At 41.4% G+C, this 19,657-nt stretch overlaps 1 protein-coding gene across 1 annotated transcript in view; it reads right to left on the minus strand.

Moving 5' to 3' along the window:
* Positions 1–19,657, minus strand: part of LOC127410255 (solute carrier family 35 member F1-like) — a 143,045-nt gene that overhangs the window by 26,343 nt on the left and 97,045 nt on the right. Inside the window, exons 4-6 of the mRNA XM_051645420.1 lie at positions 18,791–18,950; positions 11,319–11,475; positions 6,865–6,917 (exon numbers count right to left, since the gene is read on the minus strand). Coding sequence (XP_051501380.1) covers positions 6,865–6,917; positions 11,319–11,475; positions 18,791–18,950 — 370 coding nt within the window. The remainder of the gene's footprint in view (positions 1–6,864; positions 6,918–11,318; positions 11,476–18,790; positions 18,951–19,657) is intronic.

The raw sequence follows: 19,657 nt of genomic DNA on the forward strand, positions 1-19,657 counted from the left end.
ATGACATTGCACCCCAAATCATCACAGACTGTGGAAACTTAACACTGGACTTCAAGCAACTTGGGCTATGAGCTTCTCCACCCTTCCTCCAGACTCTAGGACCTTGGTTTCCAAATGAAATACAAAACTTGCTCTCATCTGAAAAGAGGACTTTGGACCACTGGGCAACAGTCCAGTTCTTCTTCTCCTTAGCCCAGGTAAGATGCCTCTGACGTTGTCTGTGGTTCAGGAGTGGCTTAACAAGAGGAACACGACAACTGTAGCTAAATTCCTTGACATGTCTGTGTGTGGTGGCTCTTGATGCCTTGACCCCAGCCTCAGTCCATTCCTTGTGAAGTTCACCCAAATTCTTGAATCGATTTTGCTTGACAATCGTAAGGCTGCGGTTCTCTCGGTTGGTTGTGCATCTTTTTCTTCCACACTTTTTCCTTCCACTCAACTTTCTGTTAACATGCTTGGATACAGCACTCTGTGAACAGCCAGCTTCTTTGGCAATGAATGTTTGTGGCTTACCCTCCTTGTGAAGGGTGTCAATGATTGTCTTCTGGACAACTGTCAGATCAGCAGTCTTCCCCATGATTGTGTAGCCTAGTGAACCAAACTGAGAGACCATTTTGAAGGCTCAGGAAACCTTTGCAGGTGTTTTGAGTTGATTAGCTGATTGGCATGTCACCATATTCTAATTTTTTGAGATAGTGAATTGGTGGGTTTTTGTTAAATGTGAGCCAAAATCATCACAATTAAAAGAACCAAAGACTTAAACTACTTCAGTCTGTGTGCATTGAATTTATTTAATACACGAGTTTCACAATTTGAGTTGAATTACTGAAATAAATGAACTTTTCCACGACATTCTAATTTATTGAGATGCACCTGTATATATATATATATATGTGTGTGTGTATAAATATATATACACTGGCAGCCAAAAGTTTGGAATAATGTACAGATTATATACTTATGGAAAGAAATTGGAACTTTTATTGACCAAAGTGGCATTCAACTGATCACAATGTATAGTCAGGACATTAATAACATGAAAAATTACATAAAAAAAAAAGTTAGAACTTCTAATTATAATTAATTTATAATAATTTTCTTTATTTATCACACATTATACATTTGCACATATACGGTGAAATTCTTCTTTTTCACATATCCCAGCTAGGCTGGGGTCAGAGTGCTTAAACTACTTCAAAGAGTTCTCATCAAAAAATCCTCCACATGCAGCAATGACAGCTTTGCTGATCCTTGGCATTCTAGCTGTCAGTTTGTCCAGATATTCAGGTGACATTACACCCCATGCTTCCTGTAGCACTTGCCATAGATGTGGCTGTCTTGTCAGGCACTTCTCATGCACCTTACAGTCTAGCTGATCCCACAAAAGCTCAATGGGTTTAAGATCTATAACACTCTTTTCCAGTTATCTGTTGTCCAATGTCTGTTTCTTTTCCCAGTCTAACCTTTTCTTTTTGTTTTTCTGTATCAAAAGTGGCTTTTTCTTTACAATTCTTCCCATAAGGCCTGCACCCCTGAGTCTTCTCTTTACTGTTGTACATGAAACTGGTGTTGAGCAGGTAGAATTCAATGAAGCTGTCAGCTGAGGACATGTGAGGCGTCTATTTCTCAAACTAGAGACTCTGATGTACTATCTTCTTGTTTAGTTGTACATCTGGCCTTCCACATCTCTTTCTGTCCTTGTTAGAGCCAGCTGTCCTTTATCTTTGAAGACTGTAGTGTACACCTGCGTGACTTTGACAAGGGCCAAATTGTTATGGCCAGACAACTGGGTCAGAGCATCTCTGAAATGGCAAAGCTTGTGGGGTATTCCCAGTCAGCAGTGGTGACTACATGCCCATAGTGGTCCGAGGAGGGACAAACCACAAACCGGAGACAGGGTGTTGGGCGCCTAAGGCTATCCCGTCTGGTACGAACTGACAGAAGGTCTACTGTGGCACAAGTCACAGAAAATTGTAATGATGCTTATGGGAGGAGTGCGTCACAACACACAGTGCATCGCACCCTGCTGCGTATGGGGCTGTGTAGCCGCAGACCAGACATTGGGCACGCGAGTGTCGGAACTGGACTATTGAGCAATGGAAGAAGGTCGCCTGGTCCGGTGAGTCCCATTTTGTTCACATGAACGGCTGTTTACCTGGGAAAGAGATGCCACCAGAATGCACTGTGGGAAGATGACAAGCCGGTGGAGGGAGTGTGATGCTCTGGGCAATGTTCTGCTAGGAAAACCTGCGTCCGGCCATTCATGTGGACGTCAGTGTGACACCTGCCACCTACCTAAACATTGTTGCAGACCAGCCTTTGCCTTCATGGCAAGGGTATTCCCTGATGGCTGTGGCCTCTTTCAGCAGGATAATGTGCCCTGTTACACTGTACACATTGTTCGGGAATGGTTTGAGGAGGAACATGGTTTGGTGGCACACGGACCAATAGCATATTAGGCAGGTGGTCATAATGTTTTGGCTCATCTGTGTATATATACAGTATATATGTAATATAAATATCTAAATATAATGTATAAAAACACCTTTTCAGCCAGAAAACAAAACATAGCCAGTGTGCAGAAATATATGTTATACATAATTTCGTTTTTCCACTCCTTACAGTGAGGATTCACTATATTCGGTTGGCTGCAACAAGGGGTATACGTTATAGAGGACGGCAAGTCAGCAGCTGTGATATTCTGGTCATAATTCATCCGGTGCAATCATAATGGAAAAATTAAATTATTCACTTGTGCGGTCTAAGGCCATTCATTTCAAAATGCGTCTGTAAAGGACACAAGTTTTATTTTGGCAGATGGAGATGCAGCAGAAATGAAGACAGATAACGATAATTTGTTTTGGGGAAAAAAAAGCAGACTGCACAAATGAAATCTGCTTCCTGTCTGGAAACCCACCAAGTCATGTCGGCAATTTTTTTCTGAATGCAATCAGATTCCTTTTCAATATCAGTTTAGATTTTTTGTGGTGTCAAAGTTGAAATGTCTGACAGCAGATAAAACCAATAGCAGACAGGGGAGTATTTGTTATATATTTGTCAATTTAAAAATTCTGTTCGCTGACGCTAGTGACACAGAATTTACATACTGCACCATTAGACAAAAGACAAAATTTCATTAAACTAAACATTTATAAGGTCATGTAAAGGGAAAGACTGAGAAAACAATTGAGAGATATGATCCAAATCCAAAACTGATTATGGGACAACTCTTATCAAATAATAATATATATTAAAAAATAATAAAATAAAATTATATATATATATACACACACACACAAACACACACACACACTCAATAGTATACAGGTGCATCTCAATAAATTAGAATGTCGTGGAAAAGTTCATTTATTTCAGTAATTCAACTCAAATTGTGAAACTCGTGTATTAAATAAATTCAATGCACACAGACTGAAGTAGTTTAAGTCTTTGGTTCTTTTAATTGTGATGATTTTGGCTCACATTTAACAAAAACCCACCAATTCACTATCTCAAAAAATTAGAATATGGTGACATGCCAATCAGCTAATCAACTCAAAACACCTGCAAAGGTTTCCTGAGCCTTCAAAATGGTCTCTCAGTTTGGTTCACTAGGCTACACAATCATGGGGAAGACTGCTGATCTGACAGTTGTCCAGAAGACAATCATTGACACCCTTCACAAGGAGGGTAAGCCACAAACATTCATTGCCAAAGAAGCTGGCTGTTCACAGAGTGCTGTATCCAAGCATGTTAACAGAAAGTTGAGTGGAAGGAAAAAGTGTGGAAGAAAAAGATGCACAACCAACCGAGAGAACCGCAGCCTTACGATTGTCAAGCAAAATCGATTCAAGAATTTGGGTGAACTTCACAAGGAATGGACTAAGGCTGGGGTCAAGGCATCAAGAGCCACCACACACAGACATGTCAAGGAATTTGACTACAGTTGTCGTATTCCTCTTGTTAAGCCACTCCTGAACCACAGACAACGTCAGAGGCGTCTTACCTGGGCTAAGGAGAAGAAGAACTGGACTGTTGCCCAGTGGTCCAAAGTCCTCTTTTCAGATGAGAGCAAGTTTTGTATTTCATTTGGAAACCAAGGTCCTAGAGTCTGGAGGAAGGGTGGAGAAGCTCATAGCCCAAGTTGCTTGAAGTCCAGTGTTAAGTTTCCACAGTCTGTGATGATTTGGGGTGCAATGTCATCTGCTGGTATTGGTCCATTGTGTTTTTGAAAACCAAAGTCACTGCACCTGTTTACCAATACATTTTGGAGCACTTCATGCTTCCTTCTGCTGACCAGCTTTTTAAAGATGCTGATTTCATTTTCCAGCAGGATTTGGCACCTGCCCACACTGCCAAAAGCACCAAAAGTTGGTTAAATGACCATGGTGTTGGTGTGCTTGACTGGCCAGCAAACTCACCAGACCTGAACCCCATAGAGAATCTATGGGGTATTGTCAAGAGGAAAATGAGAAACAAGAGACCAAAAAATGCAGATGAGCTGAAGGCCACTGTCAAAGAAACCTGGGCTTCCACACCACCTCAGCAGTGCCACAAACTGATCACCTCCATGCCACGCCGAATTGAGGCAGTAATTAAAGCAAAAGGAGCCCCTACCAAGTATTGAGTACATATACAGTAAATGAACATACTTTCCAGAAGGCCAACAATTCACTAAAAAAATTTTTTTATTGGTCTTATGATGTATTCTAATTTTGTGAGATAGTGAATTGGTGGGTTTTTGTTAAATGTGAGCCAAAATCATCACAATTAAAAGAACCAAAGACTTAAACTACTTCAGTCTGTGTGCACTGAATTTATTTAATACACGAGTTTCACAATTTGAGTTGAACTTTTAATGAACTTTTCCACAACATTCTAATTTATTGAGATGCACCTGTATATACACATACATACAGTATACTGTATAAACACTGTATATTAATGCTCTGCTTTGAACACTGCACTTATCCATCTCTTACCAAAACAGTAGTATAGTACTGTGTTGGTACCATGGCACAGTAATGGTCTCAGATGTTAATACCAAGGTGCTCAAAAGAATACCATGGTACAAACCATTGTATTATCATGCTACGATGTCCAAATATCAAAGTATCATACTTTTTTGCTAGTGATGCAATGACTATCAAATGAAAACTACAGGATTAACTCTGAAACCCTCAAGGTAAAAACAAATGTCAGCTTGTACCCATCAAGGACAAATCAATGTCAACATTATAGCTCTGTTTGTCAGAACTCTCTTTCCTATTCACACCTAGTTTGTTCTCAAGCCACGAGGCTTCAGAGTTGAACAGAAGACATAATTATTCAGATGCCTTGCAAACACTGCCTGGCGATGAACCACACCAGAGAGTTATAAGATGTCACCTGCTATTCAAGAGAATGTTCAGAGCTATCTCTAGGCTACAATTTAAGTATGTGACTGTGTTAAAAAAACAAAAAAAACAAAATCAAGAATATTTAAGACAAATCTATAATTAGTTGGAGGTGATGGGAAGATTTTAGAAACATTTCAGTTTACTAATATACACAAGCATGCAAAATTAAATAGGAATTTTCACATAGTCTTTTAAGGATGGTTGCAACAAAACTAATGCATTATTATCAACATGCCCTCGTTATTTTTCAAGGGCATCACAGTCTTGGCAGGAGGCATTCCTTCTTCTGGCACAAAGCGTGTTACTTGACGCAGCACTGACAGTTAATGATGTTGGCCCCTCAAGTGACTCTAGACTTGCTAATGTCCCTGTGACAAGCCACCATCCTCTTAGGAAGCAACCCAAATGCATTGGCACAGACCCTCCACACTTCATCAAGCCCTACCAGGAGCATTAATCTGGATTAAATTTAAGTGACTCCTGAGATATAAAAAATGCACTAAATTTTAGGATGGTAGTTTAACTGTCGAAAAGACTTATGGAATTATAAAACTGATTGTTCCGACTCTAAATTCTTATTTGATGAGCTAAATTCCAAGGTGTTCTATTTGACATCATTGTTCAGTTTGTTTGGTTGGTGTAAAAGCTGTTTTCGAACATAGATGCACACCAAGGAACCACACATGAGTTTGCTGAAAAACTGGGATCTGGAATACAGTTCATATGGAATTCAGTATAGTTCACAAAGGGTATGAAAGCAATTTGGCCTAATTTGGAGTAGTGAACTGTTTTTTGTTGTTTTGTTTTTAACATAGAATTTTTTTGACAGTAGCGAAATTTCCAAGATAAGTGGAAAATGTTTCCTCTAGTCAAAAGACAAAATTGCATTTTACATTTAACTACAAACAACCTATATAACCTAGCCAAAATAAGGTTTTATGTGTTAACATTAGTTAACCCAATAATTAAAAATAACTAACATTAACAGTGAACAATACATTTACAGCTACCTGTATTATAAATCTTAATATGAATTCCTATGAAGTTAATATCGTAAAGTTACCCATTACATTTGGCAGACACTTTAATCCAAGGTGACTAACAGTGCATTGAAGCTATACATTTTATAATTATGTGCGTTTCCTGGGAATCAAACTTCAAACAATCAAACTCTAGTTGGGCTCCAGAAGGGAATTATGGAATTTGTAGAAATATGGGCTGACAAAAACATCAAAACACAGCTGGAATCAAATCACACATAAAATGCAGAGATTTTCAGTAAAATAGTTAAACAGTGCTTTCTATTTTTGGCCACTCTTTTGAGCTGCCACTAGCATTCACAGTGGCACTCGATTTAAATAATACCATGTGAAAACAGACGCACAATGGCCAAGGGGAGGGTGGTGGAATCCAACTCGGGTTTCAACCAAGCAATGAAGTGTCAAAACGGCCTATATCAGTGGCTTACCTATCTGCCAGTCCCACTGCACCTTCAGAAGCTCCTTGTGCTCCATTATGGCCCTGAAAAAAGAAATCACATGAGCTACAAGTGAGCACAGCTGAGCGGAGGAAAACTACAACGTCAATAAGAGATAAATAGCTAAGGCTACAAAGTCTCGACAGCATACTTCATTTTGACAGGTGGGTGATCTCAGCCACAACGGGGAGAGTGACAAATCCACTGAGCCAGATCAAAGAGCGGTCAATCCCCCCACCCCTGTGCATTGTTCTGTCAGATCTTTTCTGACTTACTAACAATGACATGAGGTCCCCCAAAACATAATTAAAGCCTCACAGGAAACAATCCACCCACCCATGTGACACCTCTGTATCACAGGAGTGTACTGATGAACTGTTGCCAAGGTTACGAGTCTCGTCGGCCGACAGTGTGTAGAGGCAGCGACTGAAGCCCTGTGTCTCTGCAGTTGATATTAATATTGATGCAGTCTCAGGGAACTTCTATATCCAGTGGGGGTTTTCATGACACTTTCTCTAGAGCTAATTATGGTTGTCAACATGGTCAGAATTTAACTAGGGCTTGGGGGAAAAGGCCACCAAAAGTGACAAAAATGTCCCCGATATTTAAAATGTGGGGCCATAAATACACCCATAGAGAATTCTTTTTTTTTTTTTTTTTTATCTGCTAACTTATGTATTTCATAATATTTTATTCTAGGGCCAACTAGTTGAGTTTAGACACATAGTGACCATTTCAGTTTATTGACTCTAATTGAATATCAGGTCCAACATCAGTGCAAATTCACGATTCTCGATAACAATTTCGATACCACAGCAAAAAAAACTAATTTGCTATTGAACACACAGTTGCATAACAGCATAATATGTAACTTATGCTACTGTAGAAAAGTTAATTATTTTAAAAATGTTAAAAAAATATATTAGAACAATGACACATAGCTTTCAGATATTTCTAAAATGGACATATGAAAAACATTCTTATTCATATTTGTGTCTCGTTTTCTACTAAAAAAAATATCTAAAAAAGACATATTTACTGTGAATATAGTGAAATAGTGTAAGATAATAATACTTCTTTTCAGAGAATATATCTTGAATAGCTTTTTGCTTATTGCCAATTTATTGCCAATTCTCTTGTTCAAAATATAAAATTATGAATCTAAAATTTAGTGAGTTGAGTTTAAAATACGAAAAACTGATTTGCCAATGGGATATGTAAAATCAACTTCATTCAAAATATATTCTCTGAAATACATCAAGCACAGCTGAGAGCTACTGGTACATTGTAAAAAATAATTTTTAATTTAGTAACATCTATGCTTATAACAAACAAACAAATTATTTGCCAATCGGGTAAGAAAAATTAACTTATTTTCTGCAAATAGTTTTCTTATTATAAGCATAACGTAAATATATTTTGTTAGATTTTTCTGAAACAAGACAAAATATCATATTTTGTTTCCTAAGTAAATGTATAATTTTTTAAGAATGTTTAGATATTTCTGCTGAAAAGTAAGAAAATCATTTTTTTTTTTTTTAGTGCATGCAATTAGTTTGTGATGCTGAGAACAGAATAGCACAGAATTGCCAGTACCAGATCACTTCAAATGCTTCTACCAATACGTAAAGACTGCTATCGAAGTACCAGTACTTTTGACATCCCTATAGCCATTTTTAAAGCAGTCAGACTCTAACTGCAAGCAGGACTTAACGGCCATCCACAATTCCAGCTGCTGTCAGTTATGAATGCCTTTCAACATAACTACGCCAAAGATAGATGCAGTTAGCATGGATAACTAGTGTTGTTGGCGTTTATGTAAATAACATGGCACAAATATAGATGTTAATGCACATTGAAGCATTGGCATGGGAGAATAAAGGTGTTAGATGAGAGTGACTGGCAAAAACAACTATAAGCTGAGGGACACAGGTGCTCGTTTGCAGATAGATAAAAATTCTGGAGAGGGCAACATTCTAGCTGGCCGGTATTTGGAAGCTGGGAAATGTGGTGCTAGATGCTGGAGATCCAAGACCCAAACAGCTCTGGTGCAACGGTATACTGCAATCATGAGACGAGGCCCCTCCCACAAGTAGTGACATCAAACTTGCACATTTGTTTTTTGGGGTGAAGTCACCACAGATACAGACTTTCTCCATATTTTCATCCTTCCATATTCCTGTCATTTAGAAAGTGTAAATGTGATAGGCTAAAGCAAGTCTACAGCGAGCTTTTAATTTTTAACCAAAACAATATTTTTTTTAACTTTTTTTTTTAATGAAGGTCATATTAAAACTGACTTAGAAACGTATTACCAGGCCATAATTATTCATTTTTGGTACTTTTCAAATGTCTTTTATGTATAAATTCTACTGTTTTAGCCCTGTTCCAGACCCAGACTTTTAATATTAATCCTTTAAGCTCAGAAGGTGCTTTTAAAGATTTCCTGTTTCAGTGGCATACCCAAAATTAAAGGCTTAAAACTCTACAACAAACAAACAAAAAGAGGCTCAATTGTTTGGTATTATTTAAAAAAAAAAAAAAAAAAAAAAAAAACTTTTCAATTTTTTTTATTATATAGATTATTATACTCTCAGCCTAAGAAACTGCTGAAAATCATAAAAAAAATGTGCTTTTTTTCTCATTTTTCTGATTTGACATTATATATCTCAGGGTGTAAATAAGGTAGCTGAATATCAGGAAATGCTTTTGTTTTGTTCCCAATCATGTCAACTGTAACGGAGTAAAATTGAAATGTTGTTAATACAACAAAGCAATAAAAAGTTATAGCATTACAAAAATAATTTATCTTAGTGTCCAAAAACATCAAGTGTCCAAAAGCCTCTCCAAACAAATAAAACATAATAATTGTACATAAGAACTAATTACACATGCAAATACAACAATGATTAAAGGTTTGCTCTCTCTCCAAAGCATGCAGGCATGAGTAACGAGATCTCATTCAGTTCAATTCTGTGTCACGCACTTGGCGCCATATCCTGGTGGCCATATGTAATAAGAGTGAACGATCTTTTTGCCCATATTTGGATGACTTCCACTTCTGGTTGCAGTGATCTGAATCCTAATATGATTGGTTTAGGGTTCCATGACACTGGACAACATACTACATCATTTTCGATGAAGTCAAATGATCCAGAAAAGTGTTTTAGCCAGATTGCACATTATGCAAATCGTGCTTCGTGTAGATTATCTATGATCTATGCATCCTTGTTTTAACGGGAATCCCCTCTTCTAAGTAATGATATTTTATGTTATGTTTATTTTTTGTGAAGTTATAAGCAAAAATTAGGCTTATAAGCAACACGTTTACATGTAACACGTTTGTCAAGGACATGTACTTAGGTATTACTCGCTATATTTTTGTCTGTGAGTAAAACAAATAGGCTGGTTGTATTCTACTTTTTTTTTTTTTTTTTTTTTTTTTTAAAAGAGTTTTCCAATGACATATGATTCATGCCTATTTAATCAGTTTGATGTGTTTACCGATTACAATATGTACAGTGCAAAATTATTACAAAATTATTAAAATGTAATACTCCTGATTTGTCTGCAAATTTCAAAGCACTTGTTCAGTTTTGATCATAATGCCTACATGCATTGTAAAGTAGAACTTATAAGTTTTAAAACGATCCCTTTTATGTGTTGATCGAGACTGAAGTTATTAATATTTTGATCATTATTTTTTTCTCTGAATGAAAGTCTCTACATTGACAAACTACAACAACTCATGACAATCAGTATGCATCTTATTTTCTGTCTCCTGTGTATGCAATCCAAACCTCAACAGTTCGCAATTGTGAATCCTTGTAAACACATATACTGTATGCCGCCTCTATGCATCTGTGTAAACACAAAATATCTGCAGCTTAGATGCGGCTTCTATTCAGGATAAAACAGCTCTAGATTAATTTAACCATATTATAATCGCCTCATAACGCCATAAGGGGGTCAGGTGTCCCTTAGGCCAATGCTCTGGTGGAAATTATATTTACAGATCCAGGCTGTGTAAACGTCAAACTGTGTGGAGGATCTGGGGGATCGTCCATTACCTTACATAGACAGCAGGTGGCTGGCAGTTTAGAAGATAGATTGTGGAGCAACCCAACAAGGGAATCCCACTGAGATCATTAAACTTTTATGAAAACAACTGTTATTACAAAACTATGCAATGGTAATCACTTGGTAAAAAATTAAATAGTTAATATATATATATATATATATATATATATATATATATATATATATATATATATATATATATATTCCTGGCACATCTTTCCTTTAGTGAAACACTAAAAGTTTATATTAGTCTATATTTTGTCACAAGCATATTTATAGGTTCAAAGCTAACAGACATGGACTAAGAGCCACAAAACTCTGTTTTATTAAGGATATAATTTAACTATTCATTGTAATAGACTCACAGTTGGATCCCACTGAAGAAGGAGCCAAAGAGACCCATCATACCCAGGAACTCAACCCGGCTCAGGTTCTTTACTATGAATTCTTCACATACGTTGGAGATGCCATAGAGCGTCGCCCCTGCAAGAACCAACAGATCTCCCAACAGTTTATGGTCTCCTGTATGGAACAGAGATGAGCCATAACACAGCCAATGCATTAATTAGGATGGTATATATGCTGAAAGACACATTAAACATTTTGCATGCAATATTTATCAGTCATTCTCATTCTGACACATTAATTATACTTTTGAACATGAAACATAGAAGTGCAGTCATGGTGATCAAATACTGATTTTGCTGTAACATAAAATAACTTTTTTTTCAACGAACTCTAATGCTTCATGACACACCCAAACTTATGAGAACTGATTATAAACAATATTTCAAAATTCATAAGGTCTTGGTTACTGATGTAACCTCTGTTCCCTGATGGAGGGAACAAAGACGTTGTGTCGATGTAGTGACACTAGGGGTTCGCTCTTGAGAGCCCCAATCACCTTTGATTTATTCAGAAAAGGCCAATGAAAATTGGTGAGTGGAATTTGCAAACTGCTCTCCACCCTGGACATACGGGTATAAAAGGAGATGACGTGCACCACTCATTCAGATTTGTGCTGAGGATCCGAGAGAGAGTTCCGGCCATGTCAACGGTTGGTTTAGCGCCGCGGCAGGAGGGACACAAAGTCTCGTTCCAGAGACTTTGTGTCTCTGGAACGAGATGTAACCTGATGTAACCTCTGTGGGAACAGAGGTTACATCAGTAACCAAGACGTTCCCTGTCTGTCACTCACTCGACGTTGTGTCGATGTAGTGACACTAGGGGTTCCTATACGAAACGCTGCATGCACTGAACCATGTCACGATGTATGGAGGAGCGGACACGGGCAAGCTGCTGTGTGCCTCGCAGCGAACGCTCAACCACAACGTGACCTTCCAGCGAGTTAAGTAAGGTGCCTCCTTGGTCCCGTTAAGGGTGGGAGGAGGCACTTACCCGAGGAGGCTACTGGCGGTGGCCTTTCCTGATGTTTGTATTAAGCAATTTCCCGCCGAGCACCTGATAGATTAGCGCTGGCAAAGTGCTCTTCCCTTTCCAGGAGAGAGAGTACTACGGAGACCACATCCTACCGGAGGGAGGTTAACACGTGGAGAATACCTCACATGGACTTACCGACCGGGAAGTTCACATATGGAGCGAAACCCCTGGGGAGGACCCTATCTATGGAGAGGGTACACAGCCACAGTGGTCGAGGCAGAGCGAAGCTCTACCGAGGGGGAAACCGAACAGTGGCAATACATCATATGGGATTACCGAGGGGGGAATCACCACGTATGGAGCACTGAGCCCAAGTACACGGGCTCACCTGAAAAGGGCCATACTACGAGTACTGGGCCTGGCGGCGCTATTCCTCCACCGAGTTCGTCACCGTACAGTTCTTAAGAAACCGAGAAGGCATCCAGTGTCACCAGTTGCGGGGAACTGTTATGGATAAGATAGCGCACATTATCACCTCGAGAGGGGAAAGGCGCTAATGCAAGTGATACACCCAACCGGCTTCCCGATCTTTACCTATTGGTACCCAATAAAACTCGGGCCAAAACCAGTTCTATGTGGAGGTTTTAGAACCTCGCGAAGGTATTGGGTGTAGCCCAACCCGCTGCTCTGCATATGTCTGTCAGACAGGCGCCATTTGCCAGTGCCCAGGAGGACGCAACACTTCTGGTGGAGTGCGCCTGAACTCCCAAGGGAAACGGCAGGTCTTGCGATTGGTAAGCCAAAGATATGACATCCACAATCCAATGGGCCAGCCTCTGTTTGGAGACAGCCTTCCCCTTCTGCTGTCCTCCAAAACAGACAAAGAGCTGCTCCAAGCATCTAAAGCTCTCTGTGCAGTCCAGATAAATGTGCAGGGCACAAACTGAACATAACAATGATAAGGTTAGGTCTTCCTCCTCTGAAGGGAGTGCTTGCAGGTTCACCACCTGATCCTGAAAGGGAGTGTGGGAACTTTGGGGCACGTAACCGGGCCAGGGTCTCGAGGTCACGTGCGAGTATCCCGGCTTGAACTCCAGGCATTTGCTGATGACAGAGAGGGCCTGCAGGACCCCAACCCTCTTGATAGAGATAAGCGCTACCAGGAGGGCCATCTTCAGCGACACAGTGCTGAGCTCGGCCTGCTCCAGGGGTTCAAACGGGGCACTCTGTAAGGCCGACAGGACCACAGAGAGATCCCAAGAGGGAATTAGGTGCGGTCTAGGAGGATTCAACCTCCTCGCGCCCTTGAGGAACCTGATGATCGCCTCCTCGAGGGTCTCCCAACCAGTGTATCATGATATGCTGCTATAGCAGCCACGTACACCTTCAGGGTGGAGGGAGACAGCAGTCTCTCCAGTCCCTCCTGTAGGAAGGACAACACAGACCTGACCATGCACCTCTGTGGATCTTCCCCACAGGAAGAACACCAGTTCACGAAAAGACGCCACTTCAAAGCATACAGTCGCCTCATGGAGGGGGCCCTGGCTTGAGCAATCATGTCTATCACTGCTGGCGAAAGGCCTGATAGGTCTTTCGCATCCCATACAGGAGCCTGATGTGGAGGTTCAAGAAGTCTGGCTGCAGTTGCCAGAGCGTGCCCTGCCCCTGAGTGAGAAGGTCCCACCTCAGGGGAATATGCCAGGGAGGGGCTACTGCCAGGAGCATCAGGTCTGAGAACCAAGTCCGGTTGGGCCAGTATGGCGCAACCATCAGGACTTACTGCCCATCCTCCCTGACTTTGCACTGTGTCTGTGCAACAAGGCTCACTGGGGTAAATGCGTACTTGCGCAGACCCCGAGGCCAGCTGTGTGCCAAGGCATCCGTGCCGAGGGGAGCCTCGGACAGGGAGTACCAAAGGGGGCAATGAGAGGACTCTCGGGAGGCAAACAGGTCCACCTGCACCTCCCTGAATCTCTCCCAAAATCATCAGGACTGCGTGGGGGTGGAGCCTTCACTCTCCGCAGAGCATTACCTGTCCTGAGAGCACATCCACTGCACGATTGAGGACGTGAGTGGCTCGTAGGGACTTCAACATCTGCTGACTCCAAAGGAGGAGGCGGCGGGCGAGTTGCGACATGCGTCATGTGCCACGGTCGTGGTGTTGTCTGTCCGGACCAACACATGCTTGCCCCGAATCAACGGCCAAAACCTCCGCAGAGCCAGCGATACTGCCAGCAACTCTAGGCAGTTGATATGCCATTGCAGGTGGGGGCCGTCCAGAGCCCTGAAACTGCCTGCCTGTTGCACACGGTGCCCCAGCCCGAATTCGAGGCATCTGTCATGACCACAACGCACCTTCGAGACCTGTTCTAAGGGAACCCCTGCCCGTAGAAATGCCAGGTCTGACCAAGGGCTGAAGGTGTGGCAGCACCGTGGCGTGATAGTCACACGCTGGGTGCTGTGGCGCCATGCCCAGCTCGGGACTCAAGTCTGTAGCCAGTGCTGGTGTGCTCTCATATTCATCAACCAGAGGGGAAGTACCACCGCCGAGGATGCCATATGCCCCAGGAGCCTCTGAAATTGTTTCAGTGGCACCGCTGTCCTCCACCTGAAGGTTTTCAGGCAGGCCAGCACTGACTGTGCATGCTCATTCGTGAGGCGTGCCGTCATGGTGACCGAGTCCAGCTCCATACCGAGAAAAGAGATACTCTGCACAGGGGAGAGCTTGCTCTTTTCCCGGTTGACATGAAGCCCTAGTCAGTCGAGGTGCTGAAGCACAAGGTCCCTGTGTGCACAATAGATCTCGCGAGTGAGCTAGGATCAGCCAGTCATTGAGATAATTGAGGATGTGAATGCCCTTCTCCCTTAGCAGGGCCAGGGCAGCCTCTGCGACTTTGGTAAAGATGCGAGGGGACAGGGACAGACCAAAGGGAAGGACCTTGTATTGGTATGCTCGTCCCTCGAAGGCAAACCAAAGAAACGGTCTGTTTCGAGGAAGGATCGATACATGGAAGTACGCGTCCTTCAGGTTGATTGCCGCGAACCAATCCTGATGTTGTACTGATGCCAGGATGTGCTTCTGTGTCAGCATCTTGAACGGAAGCCTGTGTAAGGCTCTGTTCAAGGTACGCAGGTCCAAATTGGGCACAACCTGGGTGGCCGTCTGGCGAACTGGATCGCGTAGCCGAGACGGATCTTCCTGATAAGCCATCGCGGCAGGCTGGAGAGCACTAGCCAGGCTCCCAGCCTCTGCACTAATGGCACCAGAGGAATGATCGGTTTTACCATGCCCGGGATGGGTGGTTTGTGGCGAGGTAGAGCCGATGCCCCACTGGGAAGACCGGGGAGGCGTGCTGCCCTGCCAGCCCGCAATGGTGGGGCGGCTGTCAGGGCAGACTTCTTTCGACGGAGAACAAGGGAATGCGAGATACTAGCATCCCGCTTGCTGACCAGGAACATTTTCAGCGCCTGGCCGTTGCGAGGGCCGAAGGGGCTGAGCATAAGAGAATGACCCAGGGAGTGAGGAAACTGCTCTCTTACCGACAAATTGGGTGCCGGGGCCCAGTGGGTACCCGGCGATGTTATGAGTGAAGGCATACTCACCTCATGAGTGGAATGGATCCTGTACGCTCACCTGGGACAGGCCGGTCGGAGTCAGCAACCTCATCCCTGGGTCGCCTGTCTCAGGGCTGCTTCGAAGCCCATCCAGTGTTCTTGGCAGCCGGCTGACGGGCAGGCGGTGCCTTCCTGCAGGAGGATCTTCTTCTCTAAGGTCGGCGTGTGGGCTCTGATGGTGGGGGGAGCTGGAGCCAACGCCACAGGAGGATGGTCTTGGTGAGGGGCAGATGGGGCGCGGTACTTCGGAGGCTTGTAAGCGGCCGAGTCACGCCTTGGCAGGATGTGTTTGATGGCCTCCGTCTGCTTCTTCACCATCGAGAACTGATGGGCAAAGTCCTCGACAGAGTCACCAAAAAGCCCCCCTTGGAAGATGAGCGCATCGAGAAAGCGATCCTTCTTAGCGTCATGCATGGGCGCGCGCAGTTCCTGCATCAGCCCTGGGTCGGTCCTACCCTCCTGCAGATCCTTAAGCGCCTTGGCCTGGTGAACCTGCAGGATGGCCATGGCGTGCAGGGCGGAGGCGGCCTGACCCGTGGCATTGTAAGCCTTCACCGCTAACAATGAAGAAAACATACAAGCCTTGGAAGGGAGCCTTGGTTGGTTCCTTCAGGTGGCTGCACCCTGTGGGCATAAGTGCACAGCCACAGCACGTTCTACCTGGGGAAGCTTTACATATCCCTTTGCCGCTCCGCCGTCGAGGGTAGTCAGGGTGGATGAGCCCGCGAAGCGTGTATGGGTGGAGAAAGGCGCCTTCCATGACTTCTGGGGAAAGACACGTGCGCTCGGCTCTGAAGAACAAGTCTGAACGAGTGGTGCACGCCATCTCCTTTTATACCCATATGTCCGGGGTGGAGAGTGGCATGCAAGTTCCACTTGCCAATTTTCACTGGCCTTTTCTGAATAAATCAAAGGTGACCGGGGCTCTCAAGAGCGAACCCCTGGTGTTAATACATCGACACAACGTCCAGTGAGTGTCAGACAAGGAACACTCATTCTCCGTAAAAAATTAAAATAAATAAATAAAATGAAGAAGAAAAGTTGCATTACATTTGTTGGGGTTTCAGAGACCACAGATATAAAACATGAATAAAGGTAATAGTTTATTCATTTTTTATATTAATATAATAGATACTGTACCTGTCAAATTCCTCTTAAGTACTACTTTGTGGTAAAACAGACAGATAAAGCTTCAACAATACCTGCCCACTAAGTTTTGATTAGACTAAAATAACATATAAAAAAAATGTGAAAAGTAAATAACAAGTTAATTATTATTATTTTATTACTATTACTATTTTTTAGATTTATTATAAGAGCTTGTTTAAGGAAGCGTCAATGTATACCTGTGTCAGACGAATGCTTTTGGAGTGTCTCGGCTGCGTTGCGTCATAAATGTACCGTTTGTAGGTCACTGTGTCAAGTTAAACAGTTTGAAACTTAGAAAAACACGTCTTGATATCCCTGCATTCAGATTTGCGTTCCATCAAGCATGTTTGAATGCAAGAACGTGTTCTCATCTTGTCTTGTCTGCCCTTGGTAAGTGCGGTTTGTTCTGTGTAAACTGCGCATTGCCTACACAGCTGGAATTTCGCTTACTGCCCCTGGAGAAAACAGGTGGTACTACAAGTTTAAAATTGCACAGTCCGGGGACACGATTAATTGCGATAATTTTTTTAACATGTTATTTTTTGTATAATTAAATCGCATTGAATTAACGTGTTAAATTGACAGCCCAACTATTTTTATTTTCATTTGCACATTATTGGCGTATCCAGTAGGGTTGGGTATTGATATAGATTTCCTGGTTCGATTCGATTCACAAGCTTTTGATTAGATTCCGATTTCGATTTGATATCGATTCGTATGGGTATGTTTGAGCTATAATCAGTGGCGAGCCAGGAGGGTTTTAATAATCTCTCTGTTATGCTAAAAAAAAAAAAGCCATCAGCCACAAAAATTGACCATTTTCCATCCATGGTACTAAGCATAACCTTTTTATACAAGATGATGAAAATAATATTTACTCACTTGCGAGTAAATCATTTTCAGACAAATCTAACAATAGCAGAATCTCTGCAAATTAGTATTCATTTCACTGGACTGGCATCTTGGAAAAAGCTGTGCGTGAAATGGTATAGACAAACCGTACATTCATATTTAATAACAGACAGAGACCGAATCAATCTCCGGAATTCAGGGGAGGATTTAGCAGTGCTTTACACTGATGTAACGTCTGCATGTGAAATGCAACACCATGCTGGGGAAATGAGCACATGTTTTTGTGTGGGTTTTTATTCAAAGAGTGGAGGGGAGAAGACTAGAGATCCACCATTATTTTTTTTTAACAACTGATTATATTTATACAGATACTACAACATGCAGAATCACTTGAATCAATTTAATAGTTGTTTTCAATCTAAATGGACGGGAATTTACTTTTATCTTTACAACAACGCTGCTGTTTTCTTAAAATCAACATGCAGAACCAATTTAATTGTTTATTTTATGCTTTTTTTTTTTTAAATAAAACTAAATAGAGAAAAACAAAATGCACTAACTATTTATTGATAGTAATACTGATGTATAACAATTGATAATAAATAATTATAATATATTTCCAAAAAATAAATGTGTGTTTTATATATATATATATATATATATATATATATATATATATATATATATATATATATATATATAATCAATTATTAATAGACAATAATAATAATAATAATAATTATATAATACCAAATAATTATGTCATAATTAAAATAATTAAATTACTATAACAATAAAAAAATATAATAATAATAATAATAATAATAATAATAATAATTACCGAGGCCTTGCTGTCGGCCCACCAGGACGTCTGCGCCCACCATGCAGCCAATGCCCAGGAGACACACGCCCACCCCCACAAAGTGCAACACTTTATACCTGACTAACAGGAAGAACCACGACAGCAGTAAAACCACTGGGATCACGAAGCAGTCCAGCAGCTGTGGAAGACATGCAAGAATATATATTCAATAAAAAACAGAACTGTGAATGTAAATGCTAAAGGTACCAAGAAAGTTGCTCCTTGTGGTTAAAAGGATAGTTCACCCAAAAATGAAAATGATGTCATCATTAACTCACCTTCATGTTGTTCCAAACTTGCATGACTTGCTTTCTTCCATGAAACACAAAAGGAGATGTCAAGCAAAATGTTTGTCTCAGTCACCATTCAAGTTCGTTGCATCTTTTTCACATACAATGTAAGCAATCTGAGGCTGTCATTCTGCCTAACATCAATTTTTGTGTTCCACAGAAGAAAGAAAGTCATACATGGTTAATTGTCAGCCATAAGCTCTAACTAGTCCTAACTTTTTACAATGCTGCAGTTCTGATTGCGCTCATTTGCATTTTACGATTTTCTGAGTTTTGGCTCTAACTTCAGGTTATTCATGTAAGACAAAAGACTGAAGGGCACATAACCATGATAATTAGGTCATAAAAGTTATACAATGCCTACATTTCTGCAATTTTTAAGGCATCATTTTAAATCACTTTGTTTTTGAGAGCATTACAGCACAATTTTCTGTTACACTATACATTTCTGTACAGCTGCTTTGAAATGATGTGCGCTAAACAAATGAAAATGACTTGACCAAGATCACAGACATTTATAGATAGTTTTGTTGAAATTACACTTTCCAAGCTGAAA

This window comes from Myxocyprinus asiaticus, chromosome 19, assembly GCF_019703515.2.
Source record: "Myxocyprinus asiaticus isolate MX2 ecotype Aquarium Trade chromosome 19, UBuf_Myxa_2, whole genome shotgun sequence".
NCBI classification, from domain to species: domain Eukaryota; kingdom Metazoa; phylum Chordata; class Actinopteri; order Cypriniformes; family Catostomidae; genus Myxocyprinus; species Myxocyprinus asiaticus.